This window comes from Myotis lucifugus, unplaced genomic scaffold, assembly GCF_000147115.1.
Source record: "Myotis lucifugus unplaced genomic scaffold, Myoluc2.0 scaffold_394, whole genome shotgun sequence".
Taxonomy (NCBI): domain Eukaryota; kingdom Metazoa; phylum Chordata; class Mammalia; order Chiroptera; family Vespertilionidae; genus Myotis; species Myotis lucifugus.
In genome coordinates, this window is record NW_005871442.1 from 57,410 (window position 1) to 75,588 (window position 18,179).

Here is an 18,179-nt window from a genome sequence, read left to right on the forward strand (position 1 = left end):
GTGCCAGGCCATTGCCTCCCAGGCTGGACAGTAGAAGAGTCTGGGGAAAGCTGAACAGAGAAAAGAGATAAAAAGAGAAAAGATGTAAAGATACTGACATTGAGGATTCCTGGATGAAGCAGTACAGCCAGATCACGTACCCCGTCATCCAGTCAACAAGCTCCAATCCAGCCAGCTTTTAGGGCCCCCACCCTTAGATGTGAGCCGGCAGCTGAGATCCAGATGCCCGAGGGAAGCCTCGAATGGGAAAAATAAGAGATTAAAACAAACACATGGCGATGGGAAGGCCTTGGAGGGAACAGGGAGTGTGCATGGAGAAGAAAGCTACACAACCATGAAACACGAACAGGATGCTGCCTTTTATAAAAGGGACCCACAGAGAACACAAAGGAGCCTTTGGCAATTAAAATACTTTGGAAGAAATGAAAATATCTGAAGGAAGACTAGAAAGTAAAATGGAGGAACTCTTCTGAAAAGCAAAACGAAAAAACAATGAGATGAAAAATAAGGGGACAATATAAAGCACCAGGCCAGGAAAACTGAGTAATAGAAGTTCAGAAAGAGCAGAGGAAATGGGGAAAGAAGCATCAATGAAATTATTCAGAACAAGTTCTCAGAACAAATGGAGGAGAGTTTTTAGATTGAAAGGGTTCAGGGAGTGCCCAACACAACGGATCAAAGTCAACCACACCAAGTCATACTATTGTGCAACTTAAACACTGGGAACAATTCAAGATCCTAAAAGTTTTCCGAGAGAAAACCAGGTCCTAGAAAAATGATTAGGACTCAGAATAGCTCTGGGCTTCTGAATGGATGGTGACCCTGGAAACCTAAAAGAATGGTAGAGCAATGCCTTGAAAAATTTAAGGACAGTCATTTCCGACCTAGAATTTTATATCCAGCAAAACTACTTATAAACTAGTGTAGGAGAGAATGAAGGTATTTTTAGAGATGCAAGATTTCAAAAAATTTACTTCCGTCTCATTTTGGTGTCCTGCCAAAATGAGGGGCTAGGCCCCAGAGGGGAAGGCATGGTATTTAGGAAAGAAGAGAGTGGCAAGGAGGGGATCCCAGGATGCCACCTGTGCACGGAGAGCAAGCAGCTCACTCTGAAGCCGGCACATGCCTTGGAAGACAGAGCTAAAAAGAGGAATGGGGTGCACTGGCCTGGACTCTGTGAGAGGAGATTTAGATAACTGGCAGAGTGTGAGGTTGAACCAGTGATAAGTTTGTAGGCAGTCATAAAAATGACAATTATTAACTCTAGAAAAAATAAATGTGCTGGAAAGAAAAAGTGAGCATCGTCGGCTACGTGCTTCAGCCCCGAATAGTGTTTACAGAGTAAAAGTAATGCAAACACTGAAGCTTGCTTCCACCCAAACGATGTGTGGCATAGGGGCTGCGAAAGGGAGGAACCTAAGCCTCTAGCCCCCAGAGCAGCGGTTCTCAACCTGTGGGTCGCGACCCCTTTGGCAGTCGGACGACCCTTTCACAGGGGTCACCTAAGACCGTCCTGCATATCAGATATTTACATGACGATTCATAACAGTAGCAGCATTACAGTTATGAAGTAGCAACAAAAATAATCTTATGGTTGGGTCACAACATGAGGAATTGTATTTAAAGGGCCAGAAGGTTGAGAGCCACTGCTCCAGAGAGACAAGTTTAAAAATAACGCCTAACACTGAAAAAATCTAGAAGCAGCAAAACACACATATTGTTAAACACAAGAAACTGGCTGAACACGTTTAAATGGTTCTCTTTTAGGGAGTGAGATATCGGGATAGGGTTCTATGAAATGCATATATATATTTATATACATATATATGTATTTATATGTAGCAAAACCTGTACTGTGTTGGACCATTAAACTGTGTTCATATACAGGATGGGGCAAAAAAGTAGATTTATATTTGTGAGTACATGAAACAGTTCTTGTATTATTATTTTTATTATATTTATTTTTTGTTTTGTTTGTAAATTAAATATATTTTTTATTGATTTCAGAGACGAAGGGAGAGGGACAGGGAGATAGAAACATCAATGATGAGAGAGAATCATCAATCAGCTGCCTCCTGACACCCCATACTGGGAATCGAGCCGCAACATGGGCATGTGCCCCGACTGGAATTGAACTGTGACCTCCAGGTTCATAGGTTGATGCTCAGCCACTGAGCCACGCGGCTGGGCTTATTATTTTTTAAAAATATATGTTGTTATTGATTTTAGAGAAAGGAAAGGGAGAGGAAGAGAGAAATATCTATTGGCTGCCTCCTGCATGCACCCTATTGGGGATTGAACCCCCAACCTGGGCATGTGCCCTGACTGGGAATCGAGCCATGACCTCCTGGAACCGTGACCTCTGGGAATCGAACCAGTGGGACTAGGCTCAACCAACTGAGCCACACTGGCCAGGGCTCTTGTATTATTATTTATTAATTATTACATTATTTTTCATAGGAACAACTGTAAACCTACTTTTGAGACTTGAAAGCTGGTCTCTAAGGTCCTGTTGAAATATAAAATCCTTTTTTTTTTGTTTGTTTTTTTTAAAATATTTTTTATTGATTTTTTACAGAGAGGAAGGGAGAAAGAGAGTTAGAAACATCGATGAGAGAGAAACATCGATCAGCCGCCTCCTGCACATCTCCTACTGGGGATGTGCCCGAAACCCAGGTACATGCCCTTGACCGGAATTGAACCCGGGACCTTTCAGTCCGCAGGCCGACGCTCTATCCACTGAGCCAAACCGGTTTCGGCTAAAATCCTTTTTGTTGGAGGGTTAGTGAGGGGACACGAACACAAAGGGGAAGCTGACAGCCTCTTTCTTAATTGGGTACTTAGTTACTTTTTGGTGTATTTCTTTCTGGTCTTTCTAGATGTAGCATGTGTGTATTTGTTTACTGTGTATTTTTTCCTAATTTGTTATTCTTTTTTTATAGTTTTTTATAAACTATTGTTTTTACATAACAATAAATTTTAGACATTTTTCCTTGTTCTGTATCCTTCTGCTCCATCATTTTATTTATTTATTTAAATGTATCTTTATTGTTGAATGATTACAGATGTCCCTCCCCCCCCCCTTTACCCCCTTCAACCCCCGTGCCCCATCCCCCTGGCCTACCGCACTATTGTCTCTGCTCCATCATTTTAAATCACATACGTTGTATAGTCCCCATTTCATGCATGTACCATATTTATTTAACATACCCCACATGGTTGGGCATTTAGGTTATTCACGAATACTCATTCCTTTCTGGGTTTATTTAGATGGTCAAATAAGCCAATTTTTCCAAAGTGTGTTTCTTCTACAGAACCTGTTTTTTGTTCTTTTTCATTGCAGTGGTCTCTGGTTCGTCGTCCAGCTCTAAGTATGACCCTGAGATCCTGAAAGCTGAAATTGCCACTGCAAAGTCCCGGGTAGGGCCTCTTGGTCTGTGCTGTTGATGGGGGTCACGGAGGCAGCCTTAGGTTACTAGCCCACCTGTGAGACAGAGTGGATGCTCTGACCAGGCAGGGGCCGCCAGTGCCGACTCACAGGCCCTGAATAGTAACAGTAGTAGCAGCAGTAGGTTGTCGTCATAGTAACGGTAGTGGTAACAGCAGCCACCCTGTCGCTAGCACTCCCTGTATGCAAGGCGCAGTGCTGAGAGCTTCATGTGTAATTCCTCATGTCCTCATGACAGCCCCGTGAAGCAGCTCCTGTCAAGATCTGCATTTAAAGATGAGCAAGCAGAGGCGTAGGGGGGACGTTATCTTGCTCAGGGCCACAGGGACGCGGGTGTACTCCAGGGTTCGTGGTGTAGTGCGCTGTCTTGGCTACTGCTAGCCCTGCGTGATCCTATTTAACTACTTCGTGGTACCTTTTACTGATGGGGAAACTGAGGCCCAGCATGGTGCTCAAGGTAAAGCCAGTATTTTGAACACTGGTTTAATTCAGTTTCAGATAGGTTCTACAAACTCAGATGCCTGTAAGAAAACATAAAAGGGAGGAGATGCAGGGGGAGGCAGTAGGAAGCAGTGGGGACTGTGACCTAGAGAGGTGAGCCCTGTCTACCAGGGTAGCTGAATTTCAGCTCTAGCCTACTGTGGCCATGCATGAATGTGGGCTCGGTGTTGGCAGATCTTCTAGTATTTTCAGAGAACTCTATATCTAGGCTTAGTATGTGAAATTTCTCAATATTTAATTATTAGCAACCAATTTTTTAAAACTTAATAACACGGCAGGCCAAACAAAAGCATTCCTGCTGGCCGGATCTGGCTCCCGGGCCAAGTCTCCCCCTGAAGTTATTGCATTTCTTTTTGCATCCATGCACAGCACTCCCATGCCCAGGACCTGCTTTCAGTAACTCGCGGCTCTGGGAATTGCCATCATCCACCAGAACAGGAAAGGGAGGCTCAGAGAGGCGCCATGGCTTGAGAGAGGTCACCCAGCCGGGCAGGGGGAAGGCCAGGCCCTATCCCATCAGCCAGCTCCTGTCCACTTCCTGTTTCCCTGGAGCGAGGGCTGGCTGTGGATGACCCGCAGGGCAACCAGGCTGGGATGCCGACTGAATGGGCAGCTGCAGAGACCAAGGCAGCACTGGGGTATTGTGACCACGGTGACCCAAGGGTTGTTGATCTGAGTCATTATATAGGGGCGGCAGGTAGGGAAGGGGGGCCTCTGGGCTCCCCTCAGGGAGAAGCAGCTTGCAGCTCCACATGGCCTCTGACCTAGCCCCGTGTGTGTCTTCCATCATCCAGGTCAACAAGCTGAAGAGGGAAATGGTTCACCTCCAGCAGGAGTTGCAGTTCAAAGAGCATGGCTTCCAGACCCTGCAGAAGTGAGTCCACCTGCCCTCTCGGGCTCCCCACGTGCTCCCCTTCTGCCCCCTTCTCTTCCCCGCCCCCCTTCTCGAAATGTGGCTCTCTGATCACTGGGTCTCAGTTCTTTCCACTGGCATCTACCGAACATGCCATCACCAAGTTCGGGTTTTAGAGAGAAGCGGAATCATTTCCGAGCACAGAGTTCGCACCGTCCCCTGAATTCCTGAAGCCGGCAAAGGTCCCTTCCTCCGTTCAGTTGAGGTTTATGAGCCAGTTGTAGAAAAAAGTGTTGAGCATTTCTGTGTCCCCGTCTCATCCTCTCCACCAGAATCCCACATGCACAAAAACAAAAACCAGCTCTTTTCTTTCCCCCACGGCCCCGAAAACGGAGCTTTGTCTGGTGGGCTCCACTGAGGGCACAAGCGTCTTCCACAGTGAATTATTGGAAGCACTACTGGATGCCATGCACACTGTACTTTGGGGTGACTTGGGAATTTCCAGGGAACCTGGACCAAATGAATTTTTCACTTTTAGAAGCCGACTTGCAGCTAAGCAAGATAGAGCTCTGTTGGGGTTTTTGTCATTGTCGTGATTGTACCAAGAGCAGTTACCCTGTGCCCGGAGCACTTCCATGCTTCTGCATGGGTGACCTCGTGTGATCCTGCCTACCGCTCCATAAGGAATGTTCTTTTAGCTCACTCCATCTTGTAGATGAGGAAACTGAGTCACGTAGTAGGTGCTCAATCAGTGTGAGTTTACTGTTACTATTAACCACGCGTATGACCCAGACTGAGGCATGGGGCACGCCCAGCATCTCCCATGGGCTCCTCGGCGGTCATCCTAAAGGAGCCTGCTAGCTCTCTTGGAAGCTCCAGGGGGGACATTCAATAGCTTTCTCTGTGCTCACGGACATCTCACTCAGAATCCAGGGAAGTCACTCTGTCCAGACAGTGGCATCTGTGGTCACTTGCGCTCTCCCTGACTCATCCTCTGAACCTCAAGTCCACTCCCATCTATCTGTGGCCAGAGTGCCAGGCCTTTGGATTGGATAGCTCCCTCCAAGTCCTATTAGTCTCGGGAACTATGACCACCAGCTGAGGGACCTGCTGGTCTTATTAACATCCCTCCCCACCACCGCCCCCGCTCACCGCCAAGCCCCCACTGCCTGGGGTGACTCACCATGAACCTTCTCCCCCCAACACAAGGTATTAGAAAGTATGGCTTACAGGTTGTACACAAGACATTTTTTATATTATAAATTCTGGTTTTCTATATAAGTGCTTATGTAGATATGCTATTTATATATGCATATCTATGTATGCCAATCCTATCTCTCAAACCAGATTCTAATCTCTTTAAGATAAGGGACCTTGCCCTAGCTGGTTTAGCTCAGTTAAAGCATCGGCCCTCGGACTGAAGGATCACAGGTTTGATTCTGGTCAAGGGCGTGGGCCTCAGTTGCAAGCTTGATCACTGGACCTGGCCAGGGCTCATGCAGGAGGCAGCCAATTGATGTCTCTCTTTCTCTCTGTCTCTCTCGCTCCCCTCCACTGTCTCTAAAAAAATCAATGGGAGAAATATCCTCGGGTGAGGATTAACAAGAACAAAAAAAAAGATAAGGGACTTTGTTTCTGCTTCTTGACAATCTTCAGTAGTGCCTCGGACAGTGGAGGGCAGTGATGTGAGCTTAGAAAATGCCTGTTTTTGACCTGGAGAGCAAGTAGCCTCCTCAGGCCTCCGCTTAGGAGTGGGGCAGCTTCTGAGCACACACCTTAGGGGCTGGTCCTCCCCCGCCTCCCCCTCCTGCAGTCCTCAGGAGCTTCTGGTGAGAACCCTTCCCATTATGCTCTGAGCCACCACAAACCTGTTTTACCACTTTGTCACCCTGTCGCAGCATTGAAAATTCTTGTCGTTTGGTAAGCTGAGCTGAAACCCCAAAGACAAGCCTCCTATTTTTCCCTCTCCCTCCGCCCTCCTGATGTTTGATATCAGCCCCGATACGACTCCAGCGCAGCTCTGGCTGCCCACGCTCCAGCCGGAAGCCAGCTCCCCGTGTTCCGTGCCAGGAACATCTGCTTTAATGCACACCTTGGCTCAGAGGGGTAGGAATGCAGCCTCCAAAGGTGATGGCCCGGGTTCGAATCCCAGTTCCCTGGGAACTTGGGAAAGTGACATCAGCCCTCTGTTAACTGTAAAGATGGAATTGGAAAATTCACACCAAATGTGTGACAGTGCCTGGCACCCAGGGGTGGCCCAGTGAGTGTAAGGGGGGTGGGTGACCGCTAGCGAGTCACCTGCTTGAACTTGGGAAGGAACTCGGATGAACTGAAGGCTATTCCAGGATTATCACTGTGCCTCATTCTCCTCCTTCCATTGTCTTTAGGCCTGAAGAGAAGTTTTTGTTCTGCCTACTTTATAGATGAAGTACTGGGGCAGGAGGGGGGGTGGGGTGGGGGGGTTTAAAATATACCCAAGGCCTCCAAACTGGTAAGCGTCAGAGCAGGGGTTAGAACCCACCACTATTGGATTCTGAAGCTCATGTCCTAATACGTCCCTTCCTGGCATCCTCCCAGGTAACCCCCTCCCCATCCAGAAAACATAGCCCCTTAATAGGGGATAATACAGTCACTTCCTCCCACCCTTCTCTCTCTCTCTCTGCATTCCATGGGGGACAGTGAAACGTACCATTTCTTCAATTCATTGTCACCTACCCATTTTCAAAAGAAAAGGTCGATGGGGACTGGAGGGTACCTCTTAGGGGAGAATGAAAAGGGAGAATGAAAATCAAGACGAAAGCTGGGCATGGGGGCTGCCCGCTGCCTCGAGCCCGTGTGAATAGGAAGGAGTTGAGGCTTGGCACACCGCCCCCGTGGGCGCAGGGCAGCGTGGTGTCTTTCTGCGTGTCCCCAAGGCCGCCCTGCCCGGGTGAGAGCTGCCTGGACAGGACGGAGAGGAGGTGGCTTCGGTCAGAGCCTTTGCCCGCTTCTGTCTATGGCTCTGCTGTGGCCACCGGGCTCCTGTGACTGCGGTGCACAGAGAAAGGACAGCTGCTCAATTTGGAAATCCTAAAACACACACACCCCTCGCACCCCCTCCTCCCCCTAACCACACAACTTTTCTTTTTCCTAAAAAAAAAAAAAAAAAGATTCATTCACTGTGTTCATAATGGTGACCCTTTGTTCCCCTCCCCCACCCCCACCCCAATCCCAAAAGAGTTCCTCTCTGAGCTGCTCTCGGAGCCAAATTCCAGAGCCTGGGTTGCTAAGGCCCCTGAGAGAAATCAGGTAGAGGCTGTGCGAGGAGCCGAGGCGCAGACAGACCGCTTCTGTCTCGCCCTGCTGGGCATTCACAGCCATCCTCACTGCTGGCAGAGGCCAGCCGGGCACAGCCCCTCCCCGGAGCCCCCAGCCCCTGGGTGTGCTCAGATAAACGGCGTCTCCCCTCACCACCACCCATTTGGGGGCAGGGCCGCCTCCAGGCCTGGACACTCGCTCCCGGGACCCTCCTCTCCTCGGAGCATCTTGGGCGGCCTCCGCTGCGGAAAGCTCCCTTTAGACCAGTTTCTCAAACTAAATCTGAGACCAGATTTAAGGTACCCGAGCTCGCGTGACCTGGCAGGCTGGCCCAGGCCCGAGTCCTCGAAAGGAATGGACGGGCTGTTTTCAGTGGGAGACACAAATGGGGCTTTGTTTTCTTTCTGAGGAGCTGAAATAACGGACAGGGAGCAGGAGGGCTGCGCTGTGGAGACCAGGACGTGGTCCCTCCGTCCCTCTCTCCTCCTCTCTCTCTCCTGCCCAGAGACACAGACCATGAGACCAGGATGGAGACCTGCTCCGGGTCCTGATTCCCCACTCAGGTTATTTTTAGCTCAGGACGGTTGGCGTCTAGCTGGACACAGAAAGGAATGCCCCTGAGCAGTTTCTGCTCCTTGAATAATGGGCTTGTGGTGTTCCCTCCACTGTCAAGTTGCTTTTTCTCCACCCTGGATCGAAGCCTCCTTGCCTTTGGCAAAAGAGTGAAGCAGTTAAAACTCTGTGCCCCCCGGACCTTGTCATCACCCCAGCCTCCTTCCCTGGGGGCTGGGACCCCAGCCTCCTTCCCTGGGGGCTGGGACCCCAGCCTCCTTCCCTGGGGGCTGGGACCCCGGCCATCTCTGGTGTGGTCTGACCTTCCGGAAACATCATGACCCTTCGCTTTTTTTATTTTCCCCCCCATCACAGTGAACCTGTATGTAGGACCTAGATGAGCCGGTGAGCACTCCAGGCGAGAAGTATTTTAATCCCTTACATTTGTCTACAGCAGTGGTTCTCAACCTTCCTAATGCCGCGACCCTTTAATACAGTTCCTCATGTTGTGGTGACCCCCAATTTCATTGTTACAAATTGAACATAATTAAAGCATAGTGATTAATCACAAAAACAATATGTAATGATATATGTGTTTTCCGATGGTCTTAGGCGACCCCTGTGAAAGGGTCGTTCGACCCCCAAAGGGGTCACGACCCACAGGTTGAGAACCGCTGGCCTACAGCTTGCAGGCTCCCTGTTCACCACCCCATTTTCCGTCCTTTATCCCCCTTGGTGTTCCTCACTGCTCTGTGACATGGCTGGGCAGGTGACATTATCCAGCTTTTTTTAGAGGAGGAAACAGGCTCCTGGTGGCTGAGGGCCATGCCCAAGGTCAAGATGCTACTGGCATCCAGTGGGCAGAGGCCAGGGATGACATCAGACATAGGACAGCCCCCTACAAAAAAGGAATGATCCGGCCTCAACTATCAAGAGTTCTGAGGTTGAGATACCAGGATTAAAGGACTGGTCTATGCCAGACACTAAAGCTACTCAAACATGCAAGCCTGCCAGAGTCAAGGACACAATCACACAAATTATTAATTATAACACAGCGTAATGAATGCTGTGTTGCAGCTAGGTGCAGTGTGCTCTGGGAACACCTGGCCCAGCCTGGAGGACCCCGGGAGGTAATCCGGGAAGGCTTCCTGTAAGAGCTGACACTTAGAGGACCCTGGACTTCAAGAGTGGTCTTGCTTCTACAGCCCCACACTAGGGACATTTGCAATTGAACATGGTCCTTCTGTGCCTTATTCCATAGGCAGGACAGAGAGGAAAATTTTTGAGAGAATGAAGCTCTGTGGTCTGTGCTTTTCTCCTGGGACACCCTGTTTCTCACCCCATCTTTTTTTAATTTTTTTATTTTTTTTACGGAGAGGAAGGGAGAGGGATAGAGAGTTAGAAACATCGATGAGACAGAAACATTGATCAGCTGCCTCCTGCACACTCCCTACTGGGTATGTGCCTGCAACCAAGGTACATGCCCTTGACCGGAATCGAACCTGGGACCCTTGAGTCTGCAGGCCGACTCTCTCTCCACTGAGCCAAACGGGTTAGGGCTCTCACCCCATCTTTGACCTTTCCCGTTGATTGTCTCCTAGAATCGACAAGAAAATGTCTGACGCTCAGGGCAGCTACAAACTGGATGAAGCTCAGGCTGTCTTGAGAGAAACGAAAGCCATCAAAAAGGCCATCACCTGTGGAGAAAAGGAAAAGCAAGATCTCATTAAGGTACCAAAGTGCCCATGACGTGGGCTCCACCTCCATGTCTCCTGGGCACCTTTCTATGCCAGGCAGTTCGGAGCGCCGAGGCTTAAGTCAGATGGACCAGGGAACCCTGGCTGTCAGCTTCTCCATGTCACAGCTCCCTCATGGGTAAAGTGGGGATAAATCCTGGGTCATTCCTGGCAGGGCTGCGGTCAGGATTAAATACATTGTGGTAAAGTTACTGAGTATGGACTGTGCTAGCACTTTACTCTGCTCGTCTCGTTTAGTCAGCACCATAGCCCTATGAGATGGGATCTGTGATTATTCCCATTTTGCAGGAGAGGACAATGAGGCACAGAGAGGTTCATGAACTAGCTCAGATCACACAGCTAGGAAGTAGCAGAGCCAGGGGATCTCAGGCAGTGTGGCTCCAGAGCCAGTGTCCACACCAGTCTTTCCCATGGAAGGGGCCTGGCACAGTGCCTGGCACCTAGCAAGTACCCACTCACTGCTGGCTCTTTACAGAGAAGTAGGAAGCGTGGGTGAGCCTCAGTTCCTACTGAATTACCAAAGGTGGCAGGCAAGGCACATGGAGAGTGAGAGACCCAGCACTCCCTCCCAAAAAGGTGTGTCACTGACCCTGTCCTCCCCGTTCAGAGCCTTGCGATGCTGAAGGACGGCTTCCGGACCGACAGAGGGTCCCACTCTGACCTGTGGTCCAGCAGCAGCTCTCTGGAGAGTTCGGGTTTCCCGCTGCCGAAGCAGTACCTGGACATGAGCTCCCAGACGGACATCTCGGGAAGTGTGAGTAGCAGTGCCTGTTGCTGGGGGCCTCGTGAGGGACCGCCCCCAGGAGACTGCTGGGATGATGGCCACCTCCTTGTGACTCACCTGGGGAGCCGGCTGGTGGCTCTCAATGGGGCTGGCTGCTCTCTCTGTTTTCTCATTGATTGTTAAGAGAGAATGGAAGGGAAGGGAGAGGAGGAGAGAGAGAGAGAAACATAATGACACATCAACTGGCTGCCTCCCGCACGTGCCCAGACCTGGGGCCAGGATCAAACCTGCAACCTAAGGTATGTGCCCTTGACTGGGAATCAAACCCGTGATCCTTCAGTGCACAGGCCGACACTCTAACCACTGAGATACACCGGCCAGGGCTGGAGCTCCGTTCTCTTGCAGAGCTCCTGGCCCCAGCGTGACAGCAGATGGTAGTCTGAGGAAAAGCCGGCACTGACTCTACATCCTTGGTGTCACTGGGCCATGTGCTTGTGTCTAGACGCTGCACAGAAAGGGTTTTTGAAGGACCAAGGGTCTTTCCTTCATGCTGTTTTGCAGCACTATTCTGTGTTTCTCCCACCAGCTGGAAAACAGGGCATTCTCCTCCTATTGGTCCTAAAACAATGCGTGCAGCTTGCGGACCACTGCTGACTTCCCAGTTCCCAAGCTCAGTCCGGTCGCCATGGTGAATGGTGCAAGCTCTGTCCAGACGTAGCTCGTGAAAGCAAGAGCAGGCAATCCGTGGCTTTGGGGAGCTTTTGTTTCCTAGAGCAGGTGACATTGAACGAACTCGCCGCCCGGCCTCTGTGGCTAAAATGCTCTTCCTATCTGACTTCTATAGCTGTGTTCCCACTTGTGATGAGAAGCTATATCCACGTCTGATTGGGTGAGCCTTATAGCTTCTTGCTGCTCCCAACAGCAAACAGGCCTTCCCCTTTCCTCCCCCACCACCCATGTGCCAGCTACCTGCCGCCTGTGGGCCGAAATATTTGAGAACGAGCTGTGTGCCTCCTTCCGGTTCTAGAACCTTCTTGCTCACCCAGTGTCTCAGTCCTGACTGCAGCCTCCTGAGTTTTCGGTCGACCTCCTCCCCAGTGCCCCCAGAATGGCTTTTCTTGTGTATTGGCTGTCCCTGACCAGCTGTCTCCGTGCTTCTGTGGCTTGAATGGGCTCCAAGCCGTTTGCGGCTGCGAGATGATATTCTGGGCCCTCAGCTTCTCTTCTAGGCGTGACTGATGTCTGCGTTTGGGGCTCTTCCCACGGCCTGAAGGAAGGAAAGCATTTTTGCCACCTAACTAGCTTCCTTGCGATGCGATGTGATGCGCACAGCCAGCTCAGTAATTGGGGGCTATTCTTAGCTACGTCCCACGAAAGCCTCACATATTTCCTGAGCTCCTGAAACGCCCCTGGGCACTGGCCACAGCAGCCACGTAACCAGCCTGACTCTGTTCTTCCCTCCAGTTCAGCACCAGCAGCCACAATCAGTTGGCGGAGAAGGTCCGATTGCGCCTTCGGTACGAAGAGGCTAAGAGGAGGTAATTGGGGGCCGGGGGTGAAGGGTCCTAACAGTAGAATTACTGTTGCTGAGGGTCCGCTCTTCCCTCCGTTTTACACGCCTCGTCTTGCTTAATCCTGCAGAGATTGTGAAGATGGTGTTATAATCATCATGTTGTAATCCTCTCTGAGTTTCTGACCCACAGACACTGAGCTGGATAAAGGGTGGAGCTCTGCTCTGAACACACGTCTGATAAACCTCAGAGCCTAGTTTTCTTTTCACCTGCTGGCCTCAGTGTCTATCTTCAGGGCTCTCCAATGATCCTCTACGCAGTTTGGTTTGAAGGAACACAACTGGGGTTTTAGCAACAGGCCAAAAGGGCTATGGGTCCTACCCCTGGGAGCAAGCTGTGCTTATAAACCGCGGGGTCCCTGGTGCCTAGAGAGGTTCTGTGGCTTCACAGAACCCCAAGCGGTTGAGTTCCACTGCCACAAATGAAAAAACCTATTTTCTTTTTAATCCTCACCCAAGGATATTTTTCCATTGATTTTTTTAGGGAGAGTGGAAGAAAAAGGGAAAGACAGAGAGAAACATCGATGTGAGAGAAACACATCGATTGGTTGCCTCCTGCATGAGCCCCCACCAGGTCCCAGGCCAGGGAGGAGCCTACAACCAAGGTACGTGCCCTTGACAAGAATCGAATCTGGGACCCTTTGGTCTGCAGGCTGCCACTCTATCCACTGAGCCAAACCTGCTAGGGCACACAAATAAAATAATACTCAGAGAAGACATATTGAGAGCATCTGTTAGAGTCAGACATTGTACTAAAACATTCACATATAAAAAATAATAAAAATTTAAAAAATAAAACATTCACATATGCATTATCTCATTTAATATTAAAAGCAATGTATAGGATAGCTTGTATTATCTCCATGCTAGGGAAGAGAAAGGTAAGATATTTAATGATTCTTCAATGTAGTGAAGTCAGAATTGGAACCCTGGACAATCTGGCCTCAAGTCTATCATCTTTCTATCACTGAGCCAGCCTTGCTAGGAAATAGCCGACAGGACATTGTGTAGGTGAATGAAGCCAGGCATATGCATCCATTTTCCTTACATTAAGTTCCTGGCCAGGGACCTTCCAAGCCAGTCCAGGTAAAGTGTGGCAGTGCCCAGCTCTGGCCGCTGTGAACTCCCTGGGAGCAGAACCCTTTGCTGCAAGGCAGAAATTCGATAGAAACTAGAGGGAATAAAAAAAAAAGGGGGGGGGGATTTGCTGAGACACTTGGCTGGGGAGTGGGCAAACCGAGAAGTATCTCTCTATGGAATTTTCACTACACAGCACAGGTCTCACCAGGTCTCACTGGGGAGGCTTTGTTGGCTTATTGAACTCAAGTCCTGGGTAAGCCAGCTTCAGGCACAGCTGTATCCAGGGACTCAAATGATGATATAAAGACTCAGTCTCTCTTCTTTTCTCCATCCTGCCTGCCTTTGTGTTGAGCTGCAGCATTTCTAGGCTTACCTACTACCAGGTTAGCAGCCCCAGTGGAAAGAGCACCACCCACCTTTCCCAAAAGTTGTAACAAGTTTGGAGTCTGAGACGCCCTGGCTTTTCTGGGTGAACCAATCATTTTTGTAGGGTGGGGAGAATTGGAAGGATTGGAAGGCCTAGGCATGGGTAATGTGCCCAGTTCTTGGAGGGAGATTGATGTCAGCTTTGTAGGAACCAAACGACTTGAAAATTTGGGAGGAGTGACTTCCCAAAGAAAATTTGGAAGATTGTGACCAAAAGAGAAAGACAGGGGATACTGGTCAGGTAGGGAAAAAATGCTCCCTGTGCACTATTTCAGCTCCCCCTAGAGGTCCCATAAAACAACAGGACTTCCTCGTTTGGACAGCCACTCCTAGTGCCCTCTGAAGGGGACTGCTCTGAACCCTGGATCTCTTCCAGCCTGTGGTGTTGCCTGTCTTAGGTCATCAATTCTGGGGAGACTAAAATTGGAATCTTCCCTCGGGTTGAGCCATTCAACTTCTTATCACAGAGAGAAGTCCTGTCACAGCTTCTCATCACTTCCTGCCTCATCTGCCTTTATCCAGCTTCCTGCCTCCCCTCCACCCAGAGCTCTCTGCAGGAGTAGGGGACCGAGCCAGTCGAGGGGGAAGTCAAGGCTGCAAGACCTGAGGGGTGGAGGCCAGGGGGAGGCTGTAGTGCAAGGTCAGGTCATTGTGTGCCACGCTTGGTCGCATGTGCATTTCTGGGCAGCAAGTCTGGTAGTTTCCTCAGATTCTCCAAAGGATGCAGGGCCCGAGGTTTGAGGAGTACAGGCGGAGAGAAAAAGTCACTAGAAAGAACATGCAAGAAAGCATCCATCACCCCTCCAATGTCCCACGTGTGGTTGAGCTGCTGCCAGACTTGGCCGTTCCACTGTCCTCAGAGCAGCTGGAGAACAGCAGCGAGGGCTGTACATGTGAATATGGAATTTAAATTAATTAGCTCTAAGAATCCATGCGTGCTGAGACACTTGGCTGGGGAGTGGGCAAACTGAGAAGTCTCTCTCTATGGAATTTTCACTACACAGCACAGACATCTTGTCTCCCACCGTGTTTTGATAAACTAATGTTGGGCCACATTGTCTGCAGATTTGATCACACTGGGAGTCCAGAGGCCTCCCCTATAACAAGTCATAGCCATGCTGTGACTCAATCGTAGGTGAGCCTCTCTGGACATGTGTCAAACAGGATGACCACCAGGTCTCACCTACCCTTTGGGGGCTGGGAGAGGCTAGGACATGGTAGCTAAAAGCACTTTGCAAAGGCTAAATCCTGAAGGATCACATGACTGCCTTTAGATACGTGTCTCAGAGCTCTTGATTATACTGTGAATCTTAATTTGGCCCAATGATAATCAGACCTACTGTCTGCAGGCACTGGGCAGTGTATAAAGATCCCTGAATGGTATGTTCTCACTTGGTCGTCAGAACCCACCTCGCAGGCACAGGATACTCAGTCTCAAAGAAGTTAAGGGACAGGGCTCCTGACTCCTTCCTTAATGTTATTAAGTACCTGCAGTATACCAGGGAAAGTGCTAGAAGCTTGTGATGCCAAAATGATTTCTTAACAAAAATGATCTTTCATCAAGAAGGCCAGAGCCAAAACCCCAGCTCCAGGCCTCAGGCCCCAGGTCCATGGTTGCTCACACGGCGCTGCCCCCGCACTCACTGGTTAGCAGTTGTGGTCTTAGCTATGGTTGTAGGGGGCCCGTGACTGCCACTGGTTTAGTACCTGTTATGTACTAAACAGGTGCATACTTTAAACATCTATAATAGTAAAAACGTAATATGCTAATTAGATCGGATGTCCTTCCGGACCAAGCTGGGGCTGTGAGGGAAGCCCAGGTCTCGGGTACCAGAGGGAAGCCGGTGCCGGCAGCCTGGGAAAGGAAGGCCTACTCTTGCACGAATTTTGTGCATCAGGCCTCTAATTATATAATAAATACATAATGGCTCATTTTCACAATGATTCTGAATGACGAATAATTGTTTTGTTATCTTTACGTGTGACTATGGAATTTAAATTAATTAACTCTAAGAATCTGTGCCTACTGAGACACTTGGCTGGGGAGTGAGCAAGGCTCAGGGAGTTTGCCCAATGTCATGTACCTGATAAATGGTCAGACCAGGTACCAACAACAGAGGCAGCGGAAACATTTATTGATCACCTACTATGTGCCAAGTAGCGCGCTCTGAGAGTTTATGGATGTGTCACAAAGCCTTCAACCACAACTCAGGAGGAATGGTCGCTCTCTTTAGAGAGATTATGACTTGTCCACGGTCACATCGCTAGTGGTAAGAGGCCGTTGCCTGGTGATGAACCCAGCTCTCGATTCCATTCTGCCAGGCTCGTGTCCCCCTCGACCAGGCCTTGTTTATGCCTCTACCCCATCCCTGCAGCGCCTGCTCATTGCTGGCACTTGGCAGGCACTGCCTGGGTCTCTTAGATAAAAACATGTTCCTAGAGACGACATGCTGAGCAAAACGAAGTCAGGAACCGTCAGGCTGCTCGGAGGATGTCACGGCTCCTTGTCTCTCACAACCTTGGACGTGCCCTCTGTTACCCTCTCCCGCAATGCCACGGGCACACCGGTCACGCCCCCCCCTTCTCGGCCCGCAGGATCGCCAACCTGAAGATCCAGCTGGCCAAGCTGGACAGTGAGGCCTGGCCTGGAGTGCTGGACTCGGAGAGGGACCGGCTGATCCTCATCAGTGAGAAGGAGGAGCTGCTGAAGGAGATGCGCTTCATCAGCCCCCGGAAGTGGACGCAGGGCGAGGTGGAGCAGCTGGAGATGGCCCGCAAGCGGCTGGAGAAGGACCTGCAGGCAGCCCGGGACACCCAGAGCAAGGCGCTGACCGAGAGGTGGGGCTGGGCCGGGGCCGGGAGGGGGCGTGCGGCCCTTCCCTCACTGCCCGTCCTGGGGCTGCCAGAGGTCCTTGTGTTTCATGAAAAGTGTTAGGATTTTTTTTAATATTGAGAACTAATCCAAAAGGTTTTTTAAAATATATTTTTATTGATTTCAGAGAGGGAGGGAGGGAGAGAGACAGAAACATCAGTGATGAGAGAGAATCATTGATCGGCTGCCTCCTGCACACCCCACACTGGGGATCGAACCCACAACCTGGGCATGTGCCCTGACCGGGAATTAACCATGACCTCTTGGTTCACAGGACAATGCTCAACTGCTGAGTCACGCTGGCCGGGCAAATCCAAAAGTTTTTTAAAAATACTAGGAAAGCTAAATCAGCTTCCTGTGGGCCTGACTTAATCTGAAAGCCACTGGTTTACATTCTTTGCTTTCAACCTTTAACAAACTTTATTTCCTTCATTGTCACAACAGTTTGCACACCCTCACTGCACAGAGCACAACCTTGCACCCACAGGAGGTCCCATAATCCCCAACTTCTCATTCACTGATTCATTCATTGCGTCCATTACCTGTCATACAGTCCTTCATTTAAACCTTCTGGCAACACTGAGGTTGATCTCCGTTTTATAGATGAGGAAACGGAGGCTCCCCCAACATCCCTGAGTGGCAGAGCTGTGCGTAGATCCCAGGCTCACTGGCTCCGGAGCCCATGCTTGCTTTAGGCTGCTGCCCACGTAGAGGGTCTTTTATTATTGCCGTCAGCCCCTGGGTGGCTTCCCTGGAACTGTAAGTTCACACAGCCAGTCCGGGAAGCCAGGATCTCCACTCTGCAGCAGCTGCTGAGCGGGTGACTTGAAGGTCCCCCAGGGCAGGGCCTTTGGGGGACATGCAGAGGGAAGCCAGGGGCATGTAGGCAGGAGGAGAGGAGAGCCTGGGGAAGGGTAGGGACAGGCTAAAAGCTGTGAGCCTCTGCAGGCGAGAGGAGAAAGCTGACTCAACAGTCTTCGCATCTACAGCTGTTTGCTTCCCGATCACGCTTGTCTGTCTGTGTCCATCCCTCTGACTCTTGTCTCCTTAGGTCTCTTTCTGTTCCCATGTTCCTCTCTCTCTCCTGTGTCTGGAAATG

At 50.1% G+C, this 18,179-nt stretch overlaps 1 protein-coding gene across 1 annotated transcript in view; it reads left to right on the forward strand.

Annotated features, from left to right (window-relative positions):
* WWC1 (WW and C2 domain containing 1) overlaps nucleotides 1-18,179 on the forward strand; it is a 66,240-nt gene that overhangs the window by 13,422 nt on the left and 34,639 nt on the right. The window contains exons 4-9 of the mRNA XM_023743485.1: nucleotides 3,344-3,420; nucleotides 4,744-4,823; nucleotides 10,253-10,382; nucleotides 11,016-11,162; nucleotides 12,597-12,670; nucleotides 16,804-17,046. Of these exons, the coding sequence (XP_023599253.1) occupies nucleotides 3,344-3,420; nucleotides 4,744-4,823; nucleotides 10,253-10,382; nucleotides 11,016-11,162; nucleotides 12,597-12,670; nucleotides 16,804-17,046 (751 nt within the window). The remainder of the gene's footprint in view (nucleotides 1-3,343; nucleotides 3,421-4,743; nucleotides 4,824-10,252; nucleotides 10,383-11,015; nucleotides 11,163-12,596; nucleotides 12,671-16,803; nucleotides 17,047-18,179) is intronic.